Genomic DNA, 24,311 nt, shown 5'->3' with positions numbered 1-24,311 from the left:
TTTGGCATCAATCGTCAATTCCAACACCACACCGAACTATACTAAAAAGCATCATAAGCCCATGCAGCAGCCCCCGAAACCTCTAAACCATCCCGCCGTCTTCACCTAATATGGGAAGTCGAGATATTTTGGCTTGGCTCACTGCGGTCTCCCAGCACGATTATCCCCCGCCGCCTCAGATCCGCAAACGCAAACGCGTTCAGAATCTCCAGACTCCGCCGCCAGACAGCACCAGCTCCGTCGGCACGATGGATACGCCAGCAAAACGCACCGCCACGCATATGGACGAAGATCAAGAAACTCCACGGGCTTCACGATCATACCCATACCCGGCAGGAGGATCGCTGCCCTCGACATCCTCAAAAACGAGCCAACGTAGTCGCGCGTCTCCGGCCAAAAGAAGGAGGGAGGTGGAATCCATGGAGAGGCTGTCCTTGCGCACCAGGTCTTTTTCCACGAAGAAGCCTGACGATCTCCCTGAGGCTTTAAAGATTGTCCTCCGCGATCTTACACAAGCCAGTAAAGGAAGGCGCATCATTTCTTGGTCCCGGCGAGAGGAGATTCCCTGTACAGAGGACAGCATCGAAGATTGGCATTTCCTTCCGTGCGATTCAGAAGAAGCCGAGTCCCCATCCTTCAAAGATGTTTGCAAGATCCAAAAACGAGCTGGTAAATATGCCGAGGCGTCTTATGACGAAGCGGCTTGGACTGCGGGGGTTGTTTTCCCCCTGCTTGAATTAGCGATACCGGATGACGAACAGCTAATTCGGGTGCCTTGGTAATTACTGCCTACTTCCCTGCTGCCTATCGAGAGCTTGAAGTCGAGACTAACTTTTGGTATCCGCTGTTTATAGTACGTCGGCGAGAGTTTTTGACAGGGATTTGCTGCCTCCAGCCTACGCCAGCGGCAAGATGGTTGACATTTGCCTTGCGATCGACCCATCGTGGACCCCACAAAGAAACGAATTTACCTCCCCTTCTATCGCCACAAGAACATCTGGCGTCGACTCCAACATCGATAACGGAGCAACAGTCACAGATTCCCTACGCATGATACAAAGGCTTCAGCCTTTCAAGACTATTAACCACACGGACTACCAACCTCTGTCACAATCCCCCATCGCGCTGAGTATCGAAATCAAGCGTCCGAGCGGCGATAGCGAAGAGGCACAGAGGCAGCTGGCTGTTTGGCAATACGCACATTGGAACATGCTGCAGCTTTTGGCCTCAACCAAGATTGATGGTCATATTTCAACGTTGGCAGGACTATCCTTTCTTCCAGGGATTTACATTGTCGGACACAAATGGGAATTCTCGGCAACGATTCGCAATAATACTGGGGAAGTGGTTCAGTGGATAGATTGCCCTCTGGGCAGCACGGAAACTGCCCACGGCATTTATGCCATTATTTGGGGGCTGCGTCGCATTGCCCAATACCTTACCCAGGTATATTGGCCGTGGTTTCAGAAAAACATACTGCGTTTGGCAAATGTACCTGGTTTTTAAAGTTAGCATATTTCGAGTGCCACTGGCCGCCTATTTGGGCAATGTCTCCAGACATGATGCTGGCTCCAGGATTTACCGGGGCACGAAGATGGCAAGGGCCGAATCATAGGACGTTTACCGAGTATACTTCCAGAGAATGAGAATTTGACGCAGTATATATTCAGGCTCCGGCTCTCATGACAACCTTATGCCTAATTCCCATGTGGAAAGTAGTATGAATTCGCCAGTAACCAGCTATAAAGCAACTGCCAAATGGAAAACACAAACCAGCTAGAACAACCAAGCCACCCAGATCGTAAACCATATCCGACATTGGCTACAAAAAGCTACTTCATACATCCCAGATTGCCAAGCAACAAGGCTCAAGCGAGCTGTGAGGACTATTCACGCCATGCAATCTGGAGCAAGTATATCTTCCGCTTACAATACGGCCATTGAATCTTTGACATGTAGAAACGGCCTAATGCTACCTGAATCTACTTGACAAGATGGAGGAAGATCCGGATTTGGCGACAAAATAAGCTGCGACCGTACACTTTTGACTTTAATCACACACACCAAAAGTACCTTAAAGTAGCTGCAAGTGCCCCAATTTAGCTACTCAGCCGCTGAATGAAGTTTATAATACTACATAGGCCTACGGTACCGAACACTTGCTGAACGAGGCGTAATTTATTTTGTCAGCATCTGACCGGCAACTCTTCAAATATGTTCTTCTTCAAGGCCGAGCGAAGTGTTCTGCTAACATAATCGCATTTTTGCAGTGGATTATAGGGCATTTTCACTCGGCAAAGGCCAGTGGTGGAGTTGAAAGCTGAGTAGTTGCGGTAGCGGGCTCTTCTCTGCCATCAAAATGCAGTTTTGGCCTTCACCATTCAATACATTTATTGTGTTCAACCATGTATGCCAGCTTGTATGGTATAACCGCTTCCACAACTTGTGTAAACCTTTTACCTCTCGTGCCTTGGGTGGTGTAGATGTTCTTTCCAGCTAGTCTTGGCTAATGCACTGAGAGATTTGGGCTCGTAGCCAAGAGCTTTTCGCTCTGATTGGGTGTGTGTGTGTTAACCTTTACAGCCAGTTCTGGCTGTCACACTTGGATATCTGGATGGTGTGGACACGCCCACGCTGTATGGCTATCTCTCGCAGCCTGTGGACGAGCAGTGCCCTGAGGCTGAAAAGAAACATCATGGCAGGCCTCTTAAGTATGCCTGAATTGGAACAGTTTACGCAACGGTAGATGAGTGTCTCGTTACAAATGAATTTTGTTTTCTTCAAGGAATGGAATTTTGTGGTATGTTCGAAGAGATGATTGTGTTCATCGTTGAGGATATTCGAGGCAATTGGAGATTGCATATATCTCCTATTTCTCCAAGTTTCGACTGCCTATCCAACGTCTGTTCGCGCAAACGAGTAGGCACCTTCGGCTCCGAAACGCACTGATTGAGAATTATTTATGGGAACGCATTCTACTGGTCCTTCGTCGCAACAAAGCCACCTGAGACAGCCAGGTGCCAGCTCTGGAGTGTTTACTTTATAGTTGGCCGAGTGAATGATTGTGATGTCAAAGGGTTAGGTATTGGCGCTGTCTTGGTTAGGAAAAGAATCGTGGTCCCTATGAGCACCTGGGACCCTGGTTAGAAGGATATACTCAAGAGCTTCCAACAAAGCCGCACCGGTCTGCATATCGGACTGGTTTGCAATGGGGAACAAACAGAGGGGCGGAATACCTGTTGCTCAGCACGGTTTACGGCTCCGGAAAGCGTTTGGATGATCCGAGACCGGGATTCCAAAAACTTGCGATGATTACGCCCCGTAAAACGGCTACAGGAAACGAGATCCAACTGCTGAGTATCACTGTCAACTATCCAACCACTAAAAGACCACAACAGACATTCAGAATGACTAACCTACTACCTGTATGCGTAGACAGAGCGTCGCTAGCTTTACCAGGACTCGATGGTTGGTATCTTGTTAATTGCTCGATACAATGTTTAGTAAATGTAGGATTTCCTCAGTTGGCCGACCTCTGAATATATCGAGCTTGTGAGGGCTCTGCTAAAACGAGCGAAAGAATCCTGGGCTAGCTATGGCGTGTGTATATGTACGGGCTATAGACAGATCCGTCGTTTTACTTGAATATCGTCCCCCTGCCGAGACGTAGTTTCCGTACAATAAATTGGTTTCAGCACGCGGGTTGCAAAAGAAATACATTGAACTTAGTCAGCTTTGCCGCGCTAAGCATGCTTGCACGAACCGTTCACTTGCAACCAACTGATTAAGCCATTATTGGTAGGAGAGTACTTTGGACACATGAGTAGCCGGGCTAGGAAGGCTGGCAAAGCACTAATCTATTCAAGGTCCCGGGATCCGCATTTCTTTTTACTCATGCTAAACAGCGTCGAAAATAAGTGGCAGCTCGTTCAAGTGCCATGACATGCAATCCTTCACTTCATCCATGAACACATCAGGGTTAAACCCATCCGCAAAACGCAAATTATATCGTGAAATGACTTCGGCCACGCACATGCGCATTTCCATAAGAGCGAGGGGTTTGCCTATACAGCTGTAATGGCCTATGAAAGGAAAGGTTGTATTAATAAAAAGACGTGTTTCCCCAAGCAAGATAACAATATAAGAATAAAAAAGCAAAAGACCTTACCCATGGAGAAAGGCGCAAACCCACGTCCATCTTTCACCATGTCCGGCCGTGTCGTCCACCGCTCTGGAATAAATTCGGCGGCGGCCTCGTACGCCGCTTCGCTCCGCCCAATGGCATACTGCGAAGAAAACACAGTAATATCCCCGGGAATATGCACTCCAGCAACCTTAATCCCCCCAGGAGGGGTTTGCCGCATGATGGTGGATGCGGGCGGGTGCAGTCGCAGCGTCTCGTCGATCACGGCGTTGAAATGAGCGCAGTTTTGGAGGTCCCTGTGGTTGAAGAAGCCGTCACTATTGTCGAGGAGGGCTAGTTCGGCACGCAGCTTCTCCACGTGCTCTGGGTACCGGGCCAGGTAGAAGAAGATGAAAGCCAGGGTGGCAGCTACGGTATCGCTGCCGGCAATGATAATAAATCTACAATCGTTTCGCACAACTGACAAATCTCTTTCCGCCTCGGGGAGTGATTCGTAATGGGCCAACAATGACGCCATAAGGGTAGGCCGCTCGAACCGTTTAGCATCTTTCATCAAGACGTCCAACTTGTCGTAACAGAAGCTAAGAAAGCCCGTACTGGCCTCGGTCGGCACAAGCGACTGAGCGACATCGACGATGAGCCGCAGCAGCCATGTCGGCAGCCGCAGACCCATTATCTCCATCCCCTGGATCAATTGAGCGACGGCAGGGTGGCGCCGGCCATGCTGCAACATGCCAAAGGCCTGGCCGAGGCCCAGGTCGCCCATGACGTCAAAGGAGAAGTGCAGCGTTTCGAGCGTCGCGTCGACCGGCTGGGCGTTCTTTTGCGCACAAGACAGCCGATCCAAAAGCTGCTCGATAAAAACATGTATACGTGTTTCGTAACCCCGGAGCGATTTGTCGCCGAACCCGCGGCTCCAAACCCTGCGGCGCTTGTCGTGCACGGCACGGTCGAGCGTAGCGATGCCCCGGTTTGGCTGTTCAAAATCGTACATGGATGCCTTGGTACATTTGGAGTCGACGCCGTGTAGTGCCGGTACGGCAAGCGGGTGCGTCAGCATCAGGGTGCTCGGCCCAATTCTTACAAAAGGGCCGTGTTTTTCCATCAGCTCGACGCTGAGTTTGTGCATGTCGTGGCGCCGCAGCTGCACACTCAGCCACAGGTCACTGAATCGAGCCAAGCGCGGGCCTGGGAAGGTGTGTAAGGGGTGCAGGAAGAAACGGTAGGCCAACAGGCTGAAGAAAATCCCACACAGGAATGACGAGAGCAGGCTCAAGCCGGTGAAGAAAGCTTGGAACCATGGTGTTGACGTACTGTAGTGGATTATTAGAGTTGGGATTAAGGGGGAGAACAGGAGGGTTTGTAGATATTTCTTTCCACGAGTGTGATGTGCGCCGCGATTGAAGTAAGTGATGTGCGTCACCACGCCCAAGTAAAAGGCAAAATAGCAGGTAAAGACAGAATGTTGAGCAGTCATTTTGATGGGGCTAGGGATGCAGGTTGGTTGGAGGCACTTGGCTCTTCTTTTTGATGTGATTTTTTTTCATTACTCTTGGTATGTAAACTCTTCAGATTCTGACTAGATGTTAACGAGTCTCGATGTGCACGGGTATTGGGGATGATGTCCTTCGGCCCAACTCCCACTCGGAACTAAGTCGCAGTCGGTTTCCTAATTTGGCACCGATACGCCCCTGGCATGGTGGGCTTGAGTCAATGGACCGAGTCTTATTATATCAGGTAATAACCGCTTTGGCAAAGGCTTATCATCACTGGTTAACAATTCTGAATAATCAACGTTTAGTAGCATCTTGTCTCATTGTTACATACCAAAAGGATTTCACCACATCACGCATCGATATCAAAATGGCACCTATACTGCAAGCTGCCGTGATACAGTGCGAGTCGAGCGACGCTGGCTTACTACCTTTGACAGTAGCCCACGACAGACCACTGCCCCCTCTTCCAACCCCATACCATGTTTTGATCCAAGTTAAGGCAGTGGGCCTTAATCCAACGGACCACAAGATGGTGACGCATTTCCCAATGCCAAACACTACCGTCGGTTGCGACTTTTGCGGTGTCGTCGTCGAATCTGGCCCGTCTTCTATCCACCCTCTCGGTACCCGTGTGTGCGGAGCCGATTTTCCCTACCGCAAAGACAATCCGTACAATGGCGCGTTTGCCCAACACGTGGTTGCGGATTCCCGGCATTTGCTGATTGTGCCCGAGGGGATGAGCGACTTGCAGGGTGCTGCTCTTGGCGGGATCGGTTGGGGGACGGCCGCGCTGGCCATGGCGGATAGTGAGGCGTTGGGATTGGAGGGCTTACCGAGCAGCCCCTGTGAGAAGGATGTGCCAGTTGTGGTGTATGGGGGCGGGACAGCTACGGGGATTATGGCCGTGCAAATGCTTAAACTGTAGGTGATACGTGATACTCAACTTTCGCAGTGCGGTTAGGTCACCCAACGTGTATTATTCGCTAACTGTAATATTTCATGTAGGGCGGGCTACAAGCCCATAGCAGTTTGCTCGCCGGCCTCGTCTCCTCTTCTCCTTTCCCTGGGCGCATCCGGCACTGCATCCTATCTTTCCCCGACATGCGCGGCAGATATTAAAACCCTCGCAGATGGAAAGCCTATCAAACACGTGCTTGACTGCATCACCGACGCAGAGTCCGTCGCGGTTTGCTTCTCCATTTTGGCGAGGACGGGTGGTAGATTGGCATGTTTGGAAGCCGTTCCGGACACGTGGATCACGCGTCGCGCGATTAAGCTAAAGGTTGTAATGGGATTCGAGGGAATGGGTGTTGATGTTGAGCTGGGGCACGAGGTTTATTCAAGAAAGGCGAATTGGAAGCTGCATAAAGTCGCCGAGAACTGGGCAAAGGAGTTGCAGGGAGCCTTGGATGCAGGAGCTTTGCGGACGATGAAGGTCAGGGAGGTGCAGGGTGGTCTTGGAGGTGTGATTAAGGGGTTGGAAATGCTGAAGAATGGAGAGGTTAGAGGAGAGAAGTTGGTAGTGTCTATTCCGGGCTCTGGGCAAGCCTCATCTACATAGTTGGTTGAACAAGAGCAAAATCATAACGAGTCAGGACTCAGGAAGTAAGCACACAAAGCCATTATTTTCTGGTGCGCACACATCAAAGTTGTATTGGATAGTTAGCAGCCATTCTTAGATACAATAAACCAAACTACGAAGGTATCACAAAAATTCCTTGACTTGTTCTGTGCACCAATCCCAATATTCGGCAGCGTGCCCATTCCCGCCTTCCTCCTTGGACTTGGTAGCATCCATCAAATCCGAGCGTATGGGGTACAGCCTGCCCCAGGGAACCACTGCCATTTCACTGCCGTTAGCATCACGCTAAGTCTTGACATGAAGAAAAGAAAAGAAAACTTTAACTCACCCCAAGCTCCAGAATCCTTCAAAGTAAGCTCATCAGAAAAGGCTGCAAACAACTCCACGTATGCTCCATACACAGTCGGATATAGCGCCAACGTCTTGAGAGCAGCCTTGAACAGGGTCCCGCCTTCTCGGTACAGCTCCGAGTCCAAATGACCGGGGTTGATGGGCATGCTCATCACGCCGGCGTCCTTGAGGCGTCGGGCCATCTCCACGCCGTGGAGCCAGTTGCCGGCCTTGGACAGCCCGTAGCGCTCGAGCGGGGACATCAAGGGCCAATAATCGACATAAGACTGCGATATACCGCGGGACAGCTCGCCGATCGTCTCGGTGCCCATGGACGACACCCAGACGACGCGCACACTGCCTGGGGTGGACTGACTGGCAGTCTCCTTGATCAGTGGGGTCAGGAGCTGGGTGAAGAGGAACGGCGCGAGCACGTTCACACCTAGGTGCACCTCGTGGCCCTGCTTGGTCTTGGTGTTGGTCCCGTCGGCATCTTTCAGCGCTTGGGTGGCGGCATTGTTGACCAACACATCCAACCGGTGCTCCTTGGACAAGAACTCCTCGGCAGCCCTCTTCACACTATCAAAGTCGGCGAGGTCCAAATGGAGGAACACGCAACTGCCGACAGACCCCGGCGCCGACGCTTGGATATCGGCAATGGCCTGCTTTGCCTTTGCTTCGGAGCGAGCCGCCACGTATACACGCCCGTTCTTGGAGTAAATGATGCGCGCCGTCTCTTTCCCCACACCTGAAGAGGCACCTGTCACGATGCAGACTTTGCCTGATAAGTCTGGGACCGAGGCTTCCGTGTAGGTGGGTTTGGGCGGGTACATTTGCGTCCATTGCGAGGAGAAAGACTGTTTGCCTGTCTTGGGGCGGGCTGGAGCGTTTGGAGACATGCTTGCTGTATGTGAATGAAAACGTCTGACTGTGGCTTGACTGGTGATTATGGTGGTAGCCGTGGGCTTTACGAGTGTAATCAAACGATGATTGAGAAAAAGATTGATTAGCCCCGCCATTATTGGGCTATGTTTGCTATTACGGGGTCATTTGTACAAGTGCCGAAGCTGAGCGGTAAGATATAGTTTCGGATCGTAAGGTTCCCCACTCGAAACAGCCTACGAATTGGTATAACGAATGGTCCGTGGCTGGCTCAAAAGGGTAAGCAATGCCGATTTCCGAGTCGAGTCAAATTCCGAATTATTTGGTGGCAAAGCGGCTATTCCCGAGGCAGGCGAATCTCATTATTCATTTCGTTTGTTTTGCTGATGTGTAAGTTTGTTTGGATTCCATTCGGAGGATCCCCTTGCACAAGCTCCTGAATCACAAGAAATAGCGCTGGTTAAGTACAGCACGCCCTTTGCAACCACATTGCCAAGTGCTTCATCCCACAGACGCAATCTATCCCCAATCATCAGCATAGATCATTGCCAAACATGTCTCTCTCATTGCTACTTGTGGCTCTTTCTTTCACACAACCAACAAATGCCCTTCCTGCTGAAACAAACCTCCTCGCCAGCTGCAAGCCCATCCCTGGAGACTCCGCCTGGCCAAGCCAAACAACATGGAATACGCTCAACGAGACCCTGAACGGCAGGTTGATTGCCAGCATTCCACAAGCAGCCATCTGCCATCCAGGGGGCTACTCCATTCTCGCGCAGAACGCCACGGCGTGCGAGTCGCTGACGAAGACGTGGGACTCTCCGCTCACAGCTATTGATTCTCCCGTCGATATCATGAACCCTTGGTATCAGAATGGTTCTTGCAGTCCGTTCTATAACCTCAACAATACCTGCAAGCTGGGTAACTATGCTAGCTACATGGTAAATGTTTCACGTGCCGACGATGTCATGACGGCGATCAAGTTTGCGCGCAGTGAGAATGTCCGACTGGTCATCAAGAACACCGGTCATGAGTAAGTCAAGATGAACCAGTTTGATAAAATACAAAGTAATGAAACTAAAATCAAGGCCTAGTTTCCTCGGCAAATCCACGGGCAAGGGCGCCCTTTCCTTATGGACTCGCAACCTCCGCAACCTTAGCATCATCCCAGCTTACACCAGCCAGTCCTACACAGGGCCAGCAGTCAAGATCGGGGTTGGTCTTAGCGGCGCAGAGGTCCTCATGGCCGTGTCCAAGCAAAACTACCGCATTGTCTCGGGTGACTGCCCAACCGTCGGTATCGCCGGTGGTTACAGCGCCGGTGGCGGCCATGGAGCCCTGAATAACGTCTACGGGCTTGCTGCCGATAACGTACTCGAGTGGGAGGTTGTCACGGCCGACGGTCGGCACTTGGTTGCCACACCCCAGGAGAATGCTGATCTGTACTGGGCAATGACGGGCGGCGGCGCTGGCACTTTCGCTGTGGCTTTGAGCATGACGACGAGGCTGCACCAAGATGCGCCCCTTGCCGCCGCCACGTTGAGCTTCAATGCCAGCGCCTCCAAGAGCAACGAAAGCTACGAAGCTGCACTCGAGGCATGGTGGAAGTTCCTGCCAACCTTGGTGGACACGGGCGCGGCGCCGGCCTTCAACCTTTACGACGGCGGGTTTCTGGTCTTCAACACGACGGCATCCAATCAAACCGCCCAAGGCCTGGCTGCCGTTTACAAGCCATATCTTTCTACACTGGAAAGCCTGAGTGTGCCGTACACTTTCAACACCTACACGGCTCCTTCGTACTTTGCGCACTACGACAAAATGTACGGGCCGCTGCCGGTCGGACCGTACCTGGGCTCGCCCCTGTTCAACAGCCGCCTGGTCCCACGCGGTGCCGGGTCGGACCCGAAGCCCATCGTGCAGTCGATGCTGACCTCGATGCGCCTGGACAAGGGCGCGGACTGGCAATTCGGATGCATGGGCATCTCCGTGTCCTCGCCGTCGCTGCGGCACGCCGACAACGCCGTGGCGCCCTTTTGGCGCGACGCCGTCGCCATATGCCTCGAGTTCTCCAACTACAACTGGACCATCCCCGAGGCCGAGATGCTGGCGCGCCGGACGCAGCTGGCCGACGTCGTGCACAAGAGCTTTGTCGATGCCACTCCCGGGTCCGGCGCGTATCTGAACGAAGCTGACCCTCTGGTCTACCCCGCCGCTGATGTGAAAAAGTGGCAGGATGCGTTCTACGGCGGTAACTATGGTCGCCTGCGGGAGATCAAGAATACGTGGGATCCAGAGGGTATCTTTTATGCCTTTACAGCTGTGGGTAGTGAGGATTGGGTCACGGATGGGGAGGGAAGGCTTTGTAAAGCCTAGGTGTAATTTTAATCCTTGTGTTGGAATAGAGGGTTTATGCGTTCAAGTCATTAATTGAACAACGAGTTACGTGTGGAGCTATACCGGGTAGAAGATAGAAGGATATTAGAATACTTGTTGTTAGATAGTTAAAGAGGTATGTAATTCTAACCAATTCTTTCCGTTATTAAAAAAAACAACATTCAGTTGGTCAATGGATCTATTAAATGTCTTTTAACATCCTTTGAGAATATTTTGGACAATTTTAGAAACATGTGTGCCATAATACTGTCTAATCCACTTAAAAAAAAGAATCGTGCAAAAAGATTCGTAAATAAGGTACAGTAGAAACTTGGCCAGACATGATTTCTTTGTCATGTTCAAAGTAAAAGGACTCAGTAATTCTCAAAAGTTATATCGGCAACAAAAAATCCTTGAACTCTAAAATATCCGCTTGAACCATGCTCACACTCATGCCGATATAATAGCACTTACTGGGCTTTCGAATCCACATCCAAAGCCTTTAACTTTAACCACAACCCGGGTTTATCCCATACCAAATAAGCCTTTTGGTTATCCATCCAGCCCTTGCTCTCCTCTGTGATTTCAACATCAAAGTGCCAAAGAAACCGGGCGAGTATATAGCGCATTTCGGCGTAAGCAAGACTATATCAAGTCGCCCCCATATTAGCGTCAACTCTTCATAGTTGTAACATGTCATGTATCGTGTGACCAAGAGGAAAGAAACAAAAAGAAAACCAACTTTTTGGCAATACAGGCTCGAGGTCCGTACGAGAACGGTTGGAACCCATCCCGCCGATCACTATCAAACTCGACCGGCCGCCGGCCCTCAGGCAGCCATCGCTCCGGGTGGAACTCATCAGCCTTGTACCAGTAGCGTGAGGATCGGTATAGCACGCGGTGCGGTATTCCCAATACAGTCTATGCCGGAGTCCCGTCTGGTTAGTGGTTTGGAAAAACAAAACGAGAGAAAAAAAAAAGAAAAGAAAAAGCTCAACCTTCTCTGGAATAGTTTCCCCTAGAATTGTGTTCCCCCCTTCCGGTGTAATTCTCCACATGGCATTCGGACCAGGGGGATAATACCGCATTGCCTCCTCGATAAACGCCCCGGTGTAATCCAGCGCCGCCACGCTGCGCATGTTGATATCTTCCTCGGTCTTGAACACCTCCCGCAGCTCCGTCACCACCTTGGCCTTGACATCGGGTCTCGTGGCCAGGTGGTAAGCCATGCCCGTCAGGCTGCCACTCGTGGTCTCGGCGCCGCCACCGGTCAGAAGGATTGCATTTTTGAAAACCTCCTCCTTGGTCATGTACAGACTCTTGCTGCTGCTGCTCGTCATGACGTCCATGAAGTCGTCTCGCTGCGTGGTGCGCGCGATGCGGCGGTCGACAACCTCCCGGAGCAGGACGACGTGCCGCTTGAAGTCGCGGTAGAGCTGGACCGTCGTCTTGATGGGCAGGAAGACGCAAAAAACCGGCAGACGCTTGCAGAGCATCAGGATGTGCGTGACGTAGATGTTTGCAAAGACGAGCTGCAGCCAGGGGTGGAGCATGCTGTTTTTCAAACAACCAAAGGGCTCGCCGAAGGCCAGGTCTCCGATCAGGTCAAACGTGCAGTACGTGAACCAGTCGAGCATGTTGACCACGGCGCCGTCCCCGTCCGCCAGCTCGTGCAGCCGCGACAGGAACAGGTCCACGTGCTCCCTGATCAGCGGCTCCTGCCTGCACATGGCACCGTACGTGAAGCCGGGGCCCATGACCTTGCGCATCCTACCGTGGTCGCCCAGGTTCGCCCCAACCATGTCGTGCGCGTCGGGGGAGCAGTACCACGCGGGCTTTGGGTTTTCTTTCCGCCGCGCCGGGACGTAGCGTCCGTAAATGTCATCCCAGGCGTCCGGTGTGGCGTAGGAGAGTTCGTCAGGTCCGATGCGGATGACCGGCCCGTATTGTTCGTGCAGCTGGCGAATTTTGTTGTGCCATTTTCCTGACATGTACCCTTTGTTTGTAAAGAGAATTAGTATTAGGGTTTTTGAGCGACATAGGGAGCGGGATGGGTTCAAAGTACAGAGGCCGTATGGGATCGATGACGCAGAAAAGAGCTTCGGCCCAGGGTATTTCGAAAGCGGGTGGAGGAAAACGTTATAGAGAGGTCGGAATACGAGAACAAATAACGATATCTTGAGATTGTCAGCGCTCGCTTGGGAGATTTAGGTTCATGGGCCACGCACCAGTCCTAATGCAACAAGTATTACATCGCGGGTAATACTACTTTGAAAGTTGTTCAATGTCAAAAACGACATTTTGTTTTTAACTTGAATAGTATGGTGGCAGTTTAGTATGTGATGCAAGTTTTATTATGGGATATGAGAGGTTGGATGACTGGGGGCCACAGATAAAAGCCAAACGTAAATATGCTATGATTATACTTGGGATTTGATATTATTACTCGTCAACAGCGGTTCGGAGTCGGTTCTATCGGGGCCGCTTTCCTAATTAAGTAAGTAGACTTGATTAGTGGCGGCCCGAACCCTTGTCAAGGATTCGGAATATGAGTTGGAGACCCTCATCGCTGTATCTTTTGGTTCGGGGAAACTTACCACACCTAGTTCGTGTTCCTCTTTGGGCGCAGTGAATGACACCGAACACGTATTTGCTCTCGTTCATAATATCTTACAAAAAGTGGTCATTGTATTTCCAATGGATAATGTTTATCACAAAGGGATACACGCAAACCTTCCTGGAAACATATCTTTTGTACCATTTCTTATCCCAAGTATTCCGTTGACAGTTTTTCATCTCGTCCTGTCGTCTTATCTTTTAATCTTCATCACCTTTGGACCAACCAATATGCCTTTCCAGGAGCCAATCGCCATCATTGGCAGCGCCTGTCGCTTCGCCGGGTCTTCCACAACACCGTCCAAACTTTGGTCCCTGCTGCGTGACCCGGTGTCCCTGCAGCGAGAAATTCCCACGTCGCGGTTCAACGCGAGCGCCTTTTACAAAAGCGATGGTACGCACCACGGGGCTATGAATGTACTCCATTCATACTTGCTAGATCAAGACCCCCGCGTGTTCGATGCCGAGTTTTTCGCCATAAACCCACTCGAGGCTAGGGCGATGGATCCGCAACAGCGGATGCTTTTGGAGGTTGTTTACGAAACGCTCGAATCCGCTGGTTTGTCGATGGATAAGTTGAAAGGCAGCGACACGGCCGTCTTTGCAGGCCTGATGTGCGGCGACTACGAAGCCATGCTTCTTCGGGACTTGGACCAGGCGCCAACCTACTTTGCGGTCGGTACCTCAAGAGCTGTGCTCTCCAACCGCATATCTTACTTTTTCGACTGGCACGGCGCCTCAGTCACCGTCGACACGGCCTGTTCGTCGAGTTTAGTATCGGTACAGCAGGCCGTGCAGGCCCTGCGTAATGGCGATTCACACATGGCCGTCGCCTGCGGGTCGAACCTAATCCTAGGGCCAGAGATGTACATAATAGAAAGCAAGCTTAAGATGTTGTCTCCCGACGGATTAAGTCGCATGTGGGACAAGGACGCGAATGGATATGCGCGCGGCGAGGGAGTGGCCGCCATGGCGCTTAAAACCCTAAGTCAAGCACTGGCCGACGGCGATAACATTCAAGCCATCATCCGTGAAGCGGGTGTGAACCAAGACGGTGCAACCTCCGGGTTGACAATGCCAAGTGCGTCGGCCCAAAGGGAGCTGATCCACACAGTTTACCGCAAGGCCGGACTCGACCCAACCAAGCCAGAAGACCAACCGCAATATATCGAAGCGCACGGAACAGGAACACCCGCTGGAGGTTAGTTGGCTTCCTCCCCCCAGTCACACTTTGTGCTGGGAAGATTGTGTTAAACATCAGTGTTCAATGTTAACTAACCATATGGCATATATCCAGACCCCGTGGAAGCCGAAGCACTTAGCACGGCCTTTTTCCCATCGTCGCACCCAGTTGATCAGCCTATTTATGCCGGGTCCATCAAGACGGTGCTGGGCCATACAGAAGGCACAGCAGGCATCGCCGCGCTCCTTAAAGTCGTGCAGGCCATTAAAAACTGCACCATCCCTCCCAACCTTTTGTTCAACGAACTGAGCCCCAAGGTCGCTCCTTTCTACGGCAACGTTCGCATCCCAACCAAGCCACTGCCCTGGCCCCCTGTACCTGCAGGCCAGCCAAAGAGAGCCAGTGTCAACAACTTCGGCTTCGGTGGAACAAACGCTCACGCCATCGTGGAGAGCTACTTGGACCCCCGGGGTGACACCGGAGCTGACGTTGGTCAGGACCGCCTTTTCACGCCCTTTGTCTTCTCGGCCGCTTCTGAGCAATCCCTCCGTGCCAACCTCACGGCGTACGCCGAGTATTTGTCCCAAAATCCAGACACGGATGTCCACGCCCTGGCTTACACCCTGCGCGATCGGCGGTCGCAGCTGGCCTACCGTGTCGCCTTGGATGCCAGCACATTGCCAGACCTTGTTGCCCTTATCAACCAGCGGCTATCCGACACCGAAACCCCCTTGGGCACTCGCGGCATGCGCAAGCGGGATGAGCCTCTCAAACTCCTGGGCGTGTTCACCGGGCAGGGTGCACAGTATGCGCGGATGGGTTCAGAACTCGTTCAACAATCACCCTTTGCCGAGGGTATAATAAAGTCCCTCGACCAAATCCTGGCCAGTCTACCCGAGGAGGACCGACCGACGTGGACTTTACAGGCACAAATTCTAGCCGACGAATCCACCTCGCGCGTTTCCGAGGCCGCCATCTCACAACCGCTCTGCACAGCCATCCAAATCCTCCTCGTCGACATCCTCCGCATCGCCGGCATCCATTTCAGCGCCGTGGTGGGCCACTCGAGCGGCGAGATTGGCGCGGCCTACGCGGCCGGATATCTTTCAGCGCGGGACGCCATCCTGGTGGCTTACTACCGTGGTTTCCACTGCAAGTTGGCGCACAGCCCCAATGGTTCCCGCAAAGGTGCCATGATGGCGGTCGGCACGACGTTCCAAGACGCCATGGAAATCTGCTCCGAGGAGGAATTCGTCAACCGCGTCGGCGTGGCCGCCTGCAACTCCGAGTCCAGCGTCACCATTTCGGGCGACGAAGACGCCATAGACGAGGTTGCGGCGATCTTGGCCGACGAGCAAAAGTTCCACAGGCGACTGCGCGTCGATCAGGCCTACCACTCGGCGCACATGCTCCCGTGCAGCGGTCCTTACATCGCCTCCCTGCGCCGCGCCGGCGTCGAGGCCCTGCCTGGCAACCCGGACTGCACATGGTTCTCGAGCGTGTTTGATGGCGTGCCCGTCGACGCAGCCAAGCACCAGCTGAGCGATGACTACTGGACACAGAACATGGTCAAGCCTGTGCTCTTCTCGCAGGCCCTGACCGCAGCCGTCTCATCCATAGCATTCGACGCAACCTTTGAGGTAGGGCCGCACCCTAGCCTGGCAGGACCAGCCGCGCAGGTCATAGACGCGGCGCTCAACAAAAGAATTCCCTATCACGGCGTCCTGGACCGCAAAAGGCCAGCCACGACCGCCTTGTCTGCCGCCCTTGGCTTCTACTGGTCGCACCTGGACAGCACATCGTTGGCCCTTAGCACCTGCGAAACAGTATTATCTGGCTGTCCGGACCTGGCCACACGGTTCAGAGTCTTGTCCGACCTTCCTCGCTATCAATGGAATCACTCTGTCCAGCACTGGGCCGAATCACGACGGTCGCGGCAGATCCGGGAGCGCGCAGACCCTCCTCACGAGCTGTTGGGCAGCCGGTCTCCGGACAGCGCGGCGCACGTGGTTCGGTGGCACAACGTGCTCAAGCCCAACGAGATGCCGTGGCTCGTGGGTCACCAGGTTCAGAAGCAAATTGTCCTGCCGGCCGCCGCGTACGTCTCTACCGCCATCGAAGCAGCCCGTTCTTTGTGCCGGGCCAAGACGGTCCAACTGATCGAGTTGAGCGGGTTTCATATCCACAACGCTATCATGTTCAGCAACGATGGTAGCGGCGTCGAGGTTCAGATCGAGCTGACTACTATCGCCGAAACCGAGGACTCCATCTCGGCCAGGTTCACCTACTCGGCAGCGACCAGTGGCTACTCGACCGACCTGGTGCTCGCCGCTGATGGCCAGCTGGAGATAACGCTGGGCGAGCCATCGACGACCCTTTTGCCTCCCCGCCCCGAAGCCCCGCCGCACATGATCCCCGTCGAACCAGAGCGTCTCTACGGCTTCATGCAGGGTCTCGAGTACGACTTCTCAGGGGCGTTCCGCTCGCTGATCAAGATGGAACGCAAGCTGGGCAAGGCTGTCTGCGTGGGCCAAAAGGCAGCCACGTCGGTTGCAAACGCCGACGCCGTCATGCTTCACCCCATCGACCTCGATGCCGCATTCCAGTCGGCCATCTTGGCGTACAGCTATCCCGGAGACGACCAGCTTCGGCGTCTCCACCTTCCCACCACCATCGCCAAGGTGACTGTCAACCCGGCCGTGCTCACCTGCGCAGCATACGCGGCCAGCGAGACCATGGCGCTGGACTCCACATGCAGCGGCCAGGACATGGCCTCCCCGGGATCCGGGTTCTCGGGCAGCGTAGCCTTGTACGCACCCGGCCAAGACCACGCAGCGGTACAGGTGGACCAGCTGCAGTTTCTCCCCGTGGGGTCCGACGCCAGCAACGACCGAGACGTCTTCTACAAGACGCATTGGCTACCCGCCCGGCCCAACGGCCATACGGCGGCCGCCAAGATCCCCATCACGCAAGCCGATCGTGATCTCATGTTTGTGCTGAGTCGGATTGCCGCCTACTACCTGCGTGTGTTTGACGGCATGGTGGCCGAGGACGACCCGGCACGCGTCGAGAGTCCGCTCTGTCACTATCTTAACTACGCCCGGCACATGACGAATTTATTGAAGGAGGGCGAGCACAAATGGGCCTTTGTCGACTGGCTCGAGGACACGGAGCAGGATGTGTTGGATTACATTGATAAATATGGGTGAGTAACTGGCTACTCACCTGGTGATGTCTACTGATTTGCTTATGATTTGTTTTTTTTTTTGTTTTTTTTTTTTTTTTTTTTTTTAAAAAAAAATTTGTTTTCTTTTTTGTTTTCTTTTTTGTTTTCTTTTTTGTTTTCTTTGCACTGTTTAATTCTGGAATCAGCATTTTGTCTTGCTGGATTTAGGGACCGGGGAGAGCAAATGGGTGCAGGCGAGAGCAGGTTACAAATCGGGGAAACGCCTCGCACAGCTTTGGATAAATTGTACAGGAGTCTACACACCAGGTTAGTCACCTTGTTTCTAATGTTTTCTTTTTTTTTTTTGAAAAAAAAAAGAAGGAAAGAATGTCGTGGCTAACTAAGAATATGAATTTCAACACAAAAGATACGCCGACAACTCCGACGTTCGAATAATGCTCCTAGTCGGCAGCGTCATGCCGCGTGTCTTCAAGGGCGAGACCAACATGCTGCAACACTTTCGCGAATCCGGGCTGCTGGACGAGTACTACTCGCACGGCTTCGGGACCCGCCAGTGCACCATGTGGGTGGGTGCCGTGCTAGAGCAAATCACCAACGCGAACCCACACCTCTCCATCCTCGAGGTCGGTGCCGGGACCGGCGGCGCAACAAAACGGATCCTGGACACCATCGGCGGGGATTCGGTCGGCAGCTACACCTTTACCGACATCTCGTCCAGCTTCTTCGAGAACGCGGCCGAGGCGCTCGGCGAGTGGAGGGATAAGCTGGCGTTCAAGGTCTTCAACGCCGAGGTGGACCCAGTCGCGCAGGGCTTCGAGGCCGGCACCTACGACGTCGTCGTCGCCTTCATGGTGGTGCACGCGTGCGCCAGGTTGGACGAGGCCGTGGCGAACCTGCGCCGCCTGCTCAAGCCCGGCGGGCTTTTAGTTCTGGGCGAGGGTGCCAGCGACGGCGCCATGCAGGCCGGCGCCGGCTTCATCTTTGGCACGCTGCCGGGCTGGTGGCGCGGCGTCGACGAGGGCCGCACCCTTTCCCCGCTCGTGAGCGCCGACGAGTGGCACACCATCTTACGCGGGGCCGGCTTTTCTGGCATCGACACCATGTCTCCCAAGTCTCTGTTTGACGCTTTCGGCATCACCCTCTTCGTCTCCACGGCCGAGGACGACCGGGTGGCCTTCCTCCGGGAGCCGTTGGCTGCCGAGACGGCTCTCATCCGCAACAAGAGCCTTTTGAAAAACGGCGTGGTTCTCCTGGGGGGTGCCACCAAGCCCGTGGCCAAGCTGGTTCAAGATATCTGCAAGACGCTGGGCCCCGTGACGGACAAGATAACCGTGTTTGCAACGCTGGAAGAAGCCGACAGCTCCGCGTTGGTGGACGACCGACTCGTTATTAGTTTGATAGACCTCGAGGCTCCGGTCTTCAAGGACATCACTCCGGTGCGGTGGGCCAAGTTCCGCAAGCTCTGGGAGCAAGAAGGCCATCTTCTGTGGCTGTCAAGCGGTCGTCTCGCCGACGAGCCTTATTGCAACATGACGGTGGGATTTGCCCGCTCGGCCGTGCACGAGCTGGACGGTTTGAACGTCCAGTTCCTCGACGTGCCGCGAATCCAGGACCTGACCGCCAAGATGGTGGTCGAAGCCGCCTTGCGCTGGGTTACGCCCGAGCTCGACGGCGGCAACACCACCATCAGCCCCATATCATACACCAAAGAGCCCGAGGTCATATTCGACGAGCAAGGCTGCGAGCTGGTGCCGCGGCTGTTCACCATCAAAGATGCCAATGACCGGCTAAACTCAACCACGCGACCCGTTTTCCGCCAGGTCGACACCAAGAACTCCGTCATCGAGCTGGTTCAGGGTGTCGAAGGGGCTCATCTCCGAGAGCTGTCGCGCTATGAAACCTGCGAGGCTCTCGTGCCACAGCCGCCACCTGGTGAGACGATGGGCCTGCGTGCAACCCATAGCGTCGCCTCGGCGATCCGTACCCTTGGTGGCTATCAATTCCTTGTCGTTGGTGCCGATGACCAGGGCAAACACTACCTGACCCTGTCGTCTTCACCAAGGTCTCGGTTCAAGGTACCGCCAGCTTCGGCGGCTCAAATAATGGATAGTCAGATCAGGACGGAATCGTACATTGTACTGGTTGCCGTTGAGCTGATCGCCTTATCCATTGTAGATCCTCTTTTTGCAGGTCAGAAGCTCATGGTGCACAATCCTTCCGAGGTTTTGGCTCAAGCCGTCAAGGCGCACGCCCAGGCGAAGCAAGTCACCGTCATCTTCACCAGCTCCACCAACGAGGCACTCTCGGTTCCTCACTTAACGCTGAATCCGTATACCTCCCGGTCCACCCTCGCAGAGATGCTGCCTTCTGGTATTGCCAGCTTCATTGGCTTCTCTCCCAGCGGCCAGGACAAGCTAGAGGACAAGATCATGTCGCTACTTTCTCCCCACTGCACCAAGGCAACCAGGCAAACTCTCTTTTCGCAGACAGCCACAACAGCAGGAGCTCCTGGTGTGGTCTTTGATGACCTCTTGGTGCGCGCCATTGCCGCAGTCCAGGGTCGAGACTCTGTGCCTCTTGTGACGATGACGGCTTCGCTCGAGTCCTTTGTCGGAGGAGAAACACACAGCGAGCCGTTGACAGTTGTGGATTGGACGGCAGACTTGATCCCGGCCCGTGTGTCTCGTATCGAGGCCACCCAGCTCTTCAAATCGGACAAGACGTACTGGCTCGTGGGATTGTCCGGAGCACTGGGAATATCTCTATGCGACTGGATGATCGAACGTGGAGCTCGTTACCTCGTACTGACCAGTAGAAACCCAAAGATCGACGAGCGGTGGATAAAAGACCACGAGAGTCGTGGGGTAACCATTAGAATAATGCTTTGGTATGTTGGTATTCTCATCACTCTTCACTCTTGCTGTGCATCTCTTACTAAATAAACCCTCTCTCTTCTCTCTCAAGTGACGTAACCATCGAACCCGCGATCCGCGACGTCCACCAAACCATTGTCAACACCATGCCGCCCATCGTAGGCCTCCTCAACGGGGCCATGGTTCTCCGCGACGTATCTGTGCCCAACATGGAGTTTGAGCACGTCACCGATGTGATCCGACCAAAGGTGCTGGGCAGCATTCACCTCGACCGCATCTTCCACGACGTCGACCTCGACTTCTTCGTGCTGCTCTCGTCCATCAACTGCGTCATTGGCAACGTGGGCCAGGCCAACTACGCCGCCGCCAACATGGGCATGATCGGCGTGGCTGGACAGCGCCGCAAGCGCGGCCTGCGCTCGTCCGTCGTCAACGTCGGCGCAATCATAGGCGTAGGCTACATCACCCAGTCGGCACGCCAGCTCGATGTGACCGTGGCAAAGGCGGCAATGATGCACCTGTCGGAGCAGGACTTTCACCAGATTTTCGCCGAGTGCATGGAGGCTGGCCATTTGGACAACGACGTCGGGCCCGAGATTTCGACTGGTCTCCTCCGCGTACCGCCCGACTCCATAAACATCCCGCCGTGGTACTCGGACCCCAAGTTCACCCGGTTCCGCATCCAACAGGCAGCCGCTGGAGGGGGCAAAGATTCGCAAGAGACTGCAGGCTCGGCTTCCATCGAGGAGCTGCTCCAGGCCTGTCGGACAAAGGAAGACGTTGAACGGGTGGTCAAGTCGGCGTTTGGTGCGCAGCTGCGCAGGACGATCCAGGTATCGACTGCCGACGAGGATCTGATGACCATGCGTGGAATCGAGTTGGGATTCGATTCACTCATCTCGGTGGATCTGCGATCTTGGTTTTTTAGAACATTCCAGGTCAGCATCCCCGTTCTCAAGATCATGGCCAACGACGTGCACATGTCCAGTCTGGTGGATATGGTGGTCGATAGCCTGCCCGCCGACATGACGCCTGGCATCCTTCGTGAAACCTCGAGCGAGGGCAGCAGCAGCGGCAACGAATCTGGCTCTTCTCAGCATCAAGACGACAGCTCGGGCTCGTCGGGCCTCGTCTCGCCGATTACCACACCTGGTGGCGATTCGCCTCGTCTCTACGAGGACAAGGTTAATTGGGACGATGAAATAGTCGCACCTGATTCGGAAAACCCTGCCGACTACGCTGACGCAGAGCCTCCCAAGGCAAAGCCCGAGGTCATTCTCCTAACCGGCTGCAGCGGTCTCCTCGGTCATCATCTACTGAACCACCTGCTGGCCGAGGACCAGGTTCGTAAAGTCATCTGCGTTGGGGTGCGGCGTCTATCGGACCGACTCGCATCAGGCGACCTGCCTTGTCCAAAAGACCGCCTCGTCTACCACGAGGGCGACTTGACCATGCCGCGATTCGGCCTGACAAGGACCCAATGGGTGTCGATCTTCAGCGAGGTGGACGCCGTGGTGCACAACGGCTCCGACACGTCCCACCTCAAGTACTACCAGGCCCTCCAGCAAGCCAACGTCGAATCGACCCGGCAGATCATATCCGCCTGCCTCCCTCGCAAGGTGCCCGTGCACTACGTGTCCTCGGCCGGAGTGGCTCTGTTTGTCGACGAGGCCGAGTTCCCCGAGGTCTCGTGCACGACGACGGGCAAGCTCCCGCCGCGCGACGGGTCGCACGGCTACATGTGCGGCAAGTGGGTGTGCGAGAACATGCTGGAGCGGGTGCACGCGCGCGACGACCTGCCGGTGGTGATCCAGCGGCCCTCGACCATCATGCGCGAGGGCGACGACGCCAAGGCCGCCCGCGCCGAGTTCGACTGGGTCAACGCCCTGCTGCACTACGCCCACGAGACGCGCGCCGTGCCGAGGGTCGACCACAACGCCGGCGCCTTCGACCTGGTCTCGGTGGACACGTGCTGCCGCGACGTCGTGCGGGAGCTGCGCCGCGGTGTCGTGGTGGGCGATCCCATCACCTACGTCAACAATGTCGGCGACGAAATCATCCCCTTCAAGGACATGGCCGATCTAGGGCTGAAGCGCGTCGGCGCGAGGTATACCGTCCTCTCGATGCTGGATTGGATCAGGACCGTGATTGACGCCGGCATGCACCCGGCGGTGGCTGCCCTGATCGAAACCTTTGACGAGCCTGGAACGCAGAGTTATCCAAAACTTTTGCGAGAGAGGAAGGACTGATGGGTTGGTGGAATGGGGACTGTGCTTCAAGCGACAGCCTGGCAACTGGCCAATCTATCTTTGAGATAAATAGTTCATAACATAATCTTTTTATCATGACTACATTAGAGACTCATCCCCTTTGCCCTCAAAGCTCCTCCGGCCATCCGAGAAACATGTCTTGGTTCATGGCACACAAACCCTGCTAAAGGCCCAACTCGGTTTTGGGGTTTGCTGAGTTTGGTGTAGCCACTCGCCGCCCCACAGAGATGGTGAGAACTTGTGATGGCTACGGGGCTACGGAAGATCCGGGGGATTTTGCATCCAATCCCCATCGTTCCCGTCTCCGATTCCCGAATCTTACTCTACCATGACCGGATGGTAGTGACTTCGTCTGTCCATGGTCCGCGGAACATATTGCCGATGCTGCTGTCAAGTTTTGCCAGATTTGGAAAGCAGTCAAAGCAGGGCCATATAATCTTACAACTTCGTGGTTACTCCCGTTGGTTAGGTCCCTATAAAAGGGCCTATCTTCGTTGTACAACCCTATTTTGTAGCCTTTACCACTTCAATCTACAGAATAGGGAGCAATCAATACAATTGCTCAGTTGGTTCACAAGCGTGACAAGCCCGTCAATTGGGACCATGGACACCCTATCCTTTACTAATAGTATGATTATCATACCTGTCTATAAAACACGCGTTAATTGGGAAACCTTAACAATATACCCTGTCATGGTAATCGAACTATTATTTTTAATTTTTTATATGATCCGATCTCCGTTCGAAATAGTTTTGTTTTTCTTTCTTTACCACGTTAAAGTATCGAAGTTTAAAATTTCAGTTGCAGGTATTCTCACTGTTTTAACCTGTCGACCGAACGCTAAAGGCTATTCCGAATCGAGCAAATGGCGTTTACCACGCGGAGTTCGCGGAGCTGAAACACGATATGAGTTTAGCGCGATAAAAAATGGCGTGATGGCGCGGGGATTTTATAAAATAATTTTGGCATATTGCTTTTAGGGATAGCCCAGCTATCAAGTACCATAACCCACGCGTAATGGTTCCAAAAAAATAATAAGGTACTGGGACGCCCTGAACCTACTTTCAACGAAGGCGGTTTTTCAAAAAAAAAAAAAAAAAAAAAAAAAAAAAAAAAAAAAAAAAAAGATCGAGCATTTGGAAAGGATTAGGCTCCCCAGAAGGGAAGCTATTGAGGTTTATTCGATATCGTGACTGGAAACTACAGCGCTGGGAAGAGAAGCTCCGCTTATGATTATGGCCTGTTGATTATTCTTCCAAATTTGGAAATAAAAGTTCCAATCCTGGCTGACAATGGGACGGTGGCGAATCAACCTGTGGAATATCCAGTTTATCCCTTGCCGAGTCTGCACCTCCCTGACTTTCATCATCCGCA

The 24,311-nt window shown here is 53.6% G+C and overlaps 7 protein-coding genes across 7 annotated transcripts; 4 read left to right on the top strand and 3 right to left on the bottom strand.

The window, feature by feature from the left end:
• Positions 1–110: 110 nt before the first annotated feature.
• PgNI_06561 (uncharacterized protein) lies at positions 111–1,506 on the top strand (the record flags this gene model as incomplete). The annotated part of the gene is made up of 2 exons (XM_031126584.1): positions 111–778; positions 855–1,506. 2 exons carry the CDS (start codon positions 111–113, stop codon positions 1,504–1,506), a joined length of 1,320 nt encoding a protein of 439 aa, XP_030981838.1.
• Positions 1,507–3,869: 2,363 nt separating this feature from the next.
• PgNI_06560 (uncharacterized protein) lies at positions 3,870–5,273 on the bottom strand (the record flags this gene model as incomplete). The annotated part of the gene is made up of 2 exons (XM_031126583.1): positions 3,870–4,082; positions 4,169–5,273. 2 exons carry the CDS (start codon positions 5,271–5,273, stop codon positions 3,898–3,900), a joined length of 1,290 nt encoding a protein of 429 aa, XP_030981835.1. The 3' UTR covers positions 3,870–3,897.
• Positions 5,274–6,007: 734 nt separating this feature from the next.
• On the top strand, positions 6,008–7,201 carry PgNI_06559 (uncharacterized protein; the record flags this gene model as incomplete). Its single annotated transcript, XM_031126582.1, has 2 exons — positions 6,008–6,561; positions 6,646–7,201. 2 exons carry the CDS (start codon positions 6,008–6,010, stop codon positions 7,199–7,201), a joined length of 1,110 nt encoding a protein of 369 aa, XP_030982808.1.
• A 76-nt stretch (positions 7,202–7,277) lies between these two features.
• Positions 7,278–8,451, bottom strand: PgNI_06558 (uncharacterized protein; the record flags this gene model as incomplete). Its single annotated transcript, XM_031126581.1, has 2 exons — positions 7,278–7,479; positions 7,551–8,451. The coding sequence occupies 2 exons, from the start codon at positions 8,449–8,451 to the stop codon at positions 7,346–7,348; spliced, it is 1,035 nt and encodes a 344-aa protein (XP_030982809.1). The 3' UTR covers positions 7,278–7,345.
• A 537-nt stretch (positions 8,452–8,988) lies between these two features.
• On the top strand, positions 8,989–10,807 carry PgNI_06557 (uncharacterized protein; the record flags this gene model as incomplete). The annotated part of the gene is made up of 2 exons (XM_031126580.1): positions 8,989–9,467; positions 9,529–10,807. The coding sequence occupies 2 exons, from the start codon at positions 8,989–8,991 to the stop codon at positions 10,805–10,807; spliced, it is 1,758 nt and encodes a 585-aa protein (XP_030982792.1).
• A 470-nt stretch (positions 10,808–11,277) lies between these two features.
• PgNI_06556 (uncharacterized protein) lies at positions 11,278–12,798 on the bottom strand (the record flags this gene model as incomplete). The annotated part of the gene is made up of 3 exons (XM_031126579.1): positions 11,278–11,452; positions 11,550–11,728; positions 11,806–12,798. 3 exons carry the CDS (start codon positions 12,796–12,798, stop codon positions 11,278–11,280), a joined length of 1,347 nt encoding a protein of 448 aa, XP_030982793.1.
• An 856-nt stretch (positions 12,799–13,654) lies between these two features.
• PgNI_06555 (uncharacterized protein) lies at positions 13,655–22,915 on the top strand (the record flags this gene model as incomplete). Its single annotated transcript, XM_031126578.1, has 4 exons — positions 13,655–14,624; positions 14,721–17,811; positions 18,200–20,680; positions 20,758–22,915. 4 exons carry the CDS (start codon positions 13,655–13,657, stop codon positions 22,913–22,915), a joined length of 8,700 nt encoding a protein of 2,899 aa, XP_030982794.1.
• Positions 22,916–24,311: the final 1,396 nt, after the last annotated feature.

This window comes from Pyricularia grisea, chromosome I, assembly GCF_004355905.1.
Source record: "Pyricularia grisea strain NI907 chromosome I, whole genome shotgun sequence".
Lineage (NCBI taxonomy): Eukaryota > Fungi > Ascomycota > Sordariomycetes > Magnaporthales > Pyriculariaceae > Pyricularia > Pyricularia grisea.
The sequence above is the reverse complement of the archived record's forward strand: the minus strand, read 5'-3'. Positions and strand labels throughout refer to the sequence as shown.